The following is a 3,219-nucleotide window of genomic DNA, read 5'->3' on the forward strand; positions in this document are numbered from 1 at the left end:
AAATCCAAATCATCTAAAATCATTTTGCCAAGCACAGCAGCATTATTCACAATGCTCAAGATACAGAATCAACCTCAGTGTCTAGCATTGAATGAATAGATAAGGAAATGTGGTGTGTGTTCAACTTGGAATGCTACTCATGCTTAAAAAGGAGGGACTCCTATCATTTGCTACAACATTGGATGAACCTGTATGATATTATATTAAGAGAAAGAAGTCAGACCTAGAAAGACAAATGCCATGTGAGCTAACACACATGTGGATTTTTAAATCTAGAACTCATCCAAACAGTGAGATGTGGCTCTGGTAACTGTGTGGTGGGGATGGGGCAGGCCTTGACAAAGCATACAAAATTTCATTTAGACAGGAGGACCAACAACAGAGAGATCTAATGTATATTTCATGATGCCTGTAGGTAATATCGATAATCTGAACACTGAAAAAACATTAAGTCATCATACAAAATGGGGAAACATTTACAAAACACTTAGTTGATCAGGGTCAGTACCAATATTATACATAGAACTTTTCAAGTTTGAAAAAAGTATAAAGTTACAAAGTGAACAAAAACTTTTTTGCACAGAAGATTCTACACTACCAATGACCACATGGCCAGTTAGTCAGAAGGAAATGAAAACAACACACAATGAGAGAGGTATACTTCACACCCAGGGAGGCTCTGCTTGTGACAGACGTACAAGAACAAGTATGGGCAGGGTGTGAATATGTTAGTATTTCCATTAACATTTACGTTAGCATGTAAAATGTGGCAGGGATTATGAGACAATCTGGCTGTGGCTCAAAATGTCTAACACACAATTACCACAATATGTAGTAGTTCCACTCCTAGACACATTAACCAAAGTATGGAAAGTAACACAGCCCCACCCTGCTGGACAACCCTGCAATGTATCTTGTGCAAACATCGCAGAGCACGCCTACACAAACAAGCATGGCCGTGACACCACAAGGTGCTATCATGCTGTTGGAGCCTCGTCTGCCCTTGACTAGAGGGTTGTTAGGTGGCACATGACTTTGCCCAGACAAATAAACATGCTGTGGATATCCACACAGCACTATGCCAAAGAGCTACTGGGTGAGATCACCCAAAAGCCATGTGTGGATGAATGATAGCTGGAGTGCACACACACCAGGACCACACTCAGTCACAGGCAGGGATGGAGCCAGTTGCAGTTGTAGAAATTAAACAACAATAACAAAGAATCAGAAGTGGGGAGACAAGGAAAGAAGGTGGGAGTGGGGAGAGAGAGACAGAAAGGAACAGAGCAGGGATCACAAGCAATGCAGCAGTGACTGGGGTTCCCGGGACACTGGACCCCTGGGAGACACATGAAGGATCCCTGTCAAAGGTGCGTTCTGGCTCTGGTGGTGACAGTCTAATCATTCTTCTTAGAAGAAGTGGGACACCAAGAGGAGTGCAGGAATTTCTCTGCCTTTTACTTCAACTCTCAAGGAGACTGATCTCATATTCTGGGTGTCCTTGCTTCACATTCTACTCCTGAAGTGACTGACCTTCTCAGTCTCCTTGGAGAGTTGAAGTAAAAGGCAGAGAAAGCTCTGGGAAATACTCTCATGATTGAAGTCACCTGTGTGGAGTCACAAGCAGATCTCACATTCTAAGTGCTTCATTTTGATGATTTTATTTGCAAACAAAGGATGAAAATCTGGGAAATAAAATTTTGGTAAATAGGATACTTTCAGGAAACCATGTCAATACTTGATACAAGTTCTTTACTTCAAGTGGGAAATCAGGAATATCTGTAAGAAAACATTCTGAGTTTTTAATTACATTGATCTTGTAAAGAAAAAAAATTTAAAAGAGGAATTCCTAAGGCTGTTCATAAAGGAAAAGTAGAAAACAATAAAATGCAAAGTGAGTTCCTTTGTGAACACCAGCAATTAGGCACACCTTTTAGAGAGGAAAAGCCAGGATATTAAAATTCACATTTGCCCCTGGGGATACGACATGCTCTTATTTCTGAGGTCCCTGATCCATCAAGGACAAGAGGCTACCCTGCTGAGGAGCCTCCCCAGGGCCCCCTTCACATCCCTGTTCCTCAGGCTGTAGATGAAGGGGTTCAGCATGGGGGTGACCACAGTGTACATCACGGAGGCGATCATGTTTCCCTGAGAAGATTGGGTCATGGCAGAACTGAGGTGAACCCCAAGACCTGTTCCATAGAATAAGGAGACGACACAGAGGTGGGACCCACAGGTGGAGAAGGCTTTGGACTTGCCCACAGAGGAGGACATCCTCAGTAAGGAGGAGAGGATCTGAGAGTAGGAGTGGAGGATCCCAGTGGCAGGGAAGACACCCAGCAGGGCAGTCACCACATACAGTAAGATGATATTGACGAGGGTGTCAGAGCTGGTTGCTTTGAGAAGCTGAGCCAGTTCGCAGAAGAGATGAGGGACTGCAGTGCCACTGGAGAAGGTCAGTCGCTTCAGGAGTAGAATGTGAAGCAAGGACACCCAGAACATGATGAGCCAAGACAGCAGCACCAGGAGGACACAGAGCTGGGGGTTCATGATGACCGTGTAGTTCAGGGGGTGGCAGATGGCCACAAAGCGGTCAAAGGCCATCACAGTCAGAAGGAAATTATCCATACCTGCAAAAATCATTAAAAAATACACCTGAGTAAGGCAGCCTCTGTAGGAGATGTCTTTGCTGTGTGTCTGCGTGTTCACCAGCATCTTGGGGACCGTGGTGGAGGTTAAACAGACTTCCACAAAGGACAGGTTGGAGAGGAAGAAGTACATGGGGGTGTGGAGGTGGGGGTCAGAGCTGACGGCCAGGATGATGAGCAGGTTCCCAAGCACTGTGACCAGGTACATGGACAGGAACAGGCCAAAGAAAAGGGGCTGCAATTGTGGATCATCCGAGAGGCCCAGGAGGACAAATTCCCATACTCCTGTGTGGTTTTCTGCTTCCGTATCCGTGGATTTTCTGCTTAAGAAAGAGATGCATGCTGAGTTCAGAACACAACAGGCCACTCCAGAGGTGACTGCTCTACAATATCACCCTTGGATGGACGTCCTTCACTCTCCAGGAGAGTTTCTCATGACACTGATTCACTGAGACAAAGGGTAGTCTGTGTCCATTTTAAATGTGTATCACTGACCAGCATTTAAAAAAATAATAATAAGTTCTCATTTATCATCTTCTCGTGGTTTTAGTCCCCCATCTACATGAATTTA

General features: G+C 44.6%; 1 protein-coding gene across 1 annotated transcript; it reads right to left on the reverse strand.

Annotated features, from left to right (window-relative positions):
* Positions 1-2,016: 2,016 nt before the first annotated feature.
* Positions 2,017-2,856, reverse strand: LOC144369496 (olfactory receptor 7D4-like). The gene has a single exon (XM_078029778.1). The coding sequence runs from the start codon at positions 2,854-2,856 to the stop codon at positions 2,017-2,019; it is 840 nt and encodes a 279-aa protein (XP_077885904.1).
* Between the last annotated feature and the right edge of the window lie 363 nt (positions 2,857-3,219).

Source organism: Ictidomys tridecemlineatus, chromosome 2, assembly GCF_052094955.1.
Source record: "Ictidomys tridecemlineatus isolate mIctTri1 chromosome 2, mIctTri1.hap1, whole genome shotgun sequence".
Taxonomy (NCBI): domain Eukaryota; kingdom Metazoa; phylum Chordata; class Mammalia; order Rodentia; family Sciuridae; genus Ictidomys; species Ictidomys tridecemlineatus.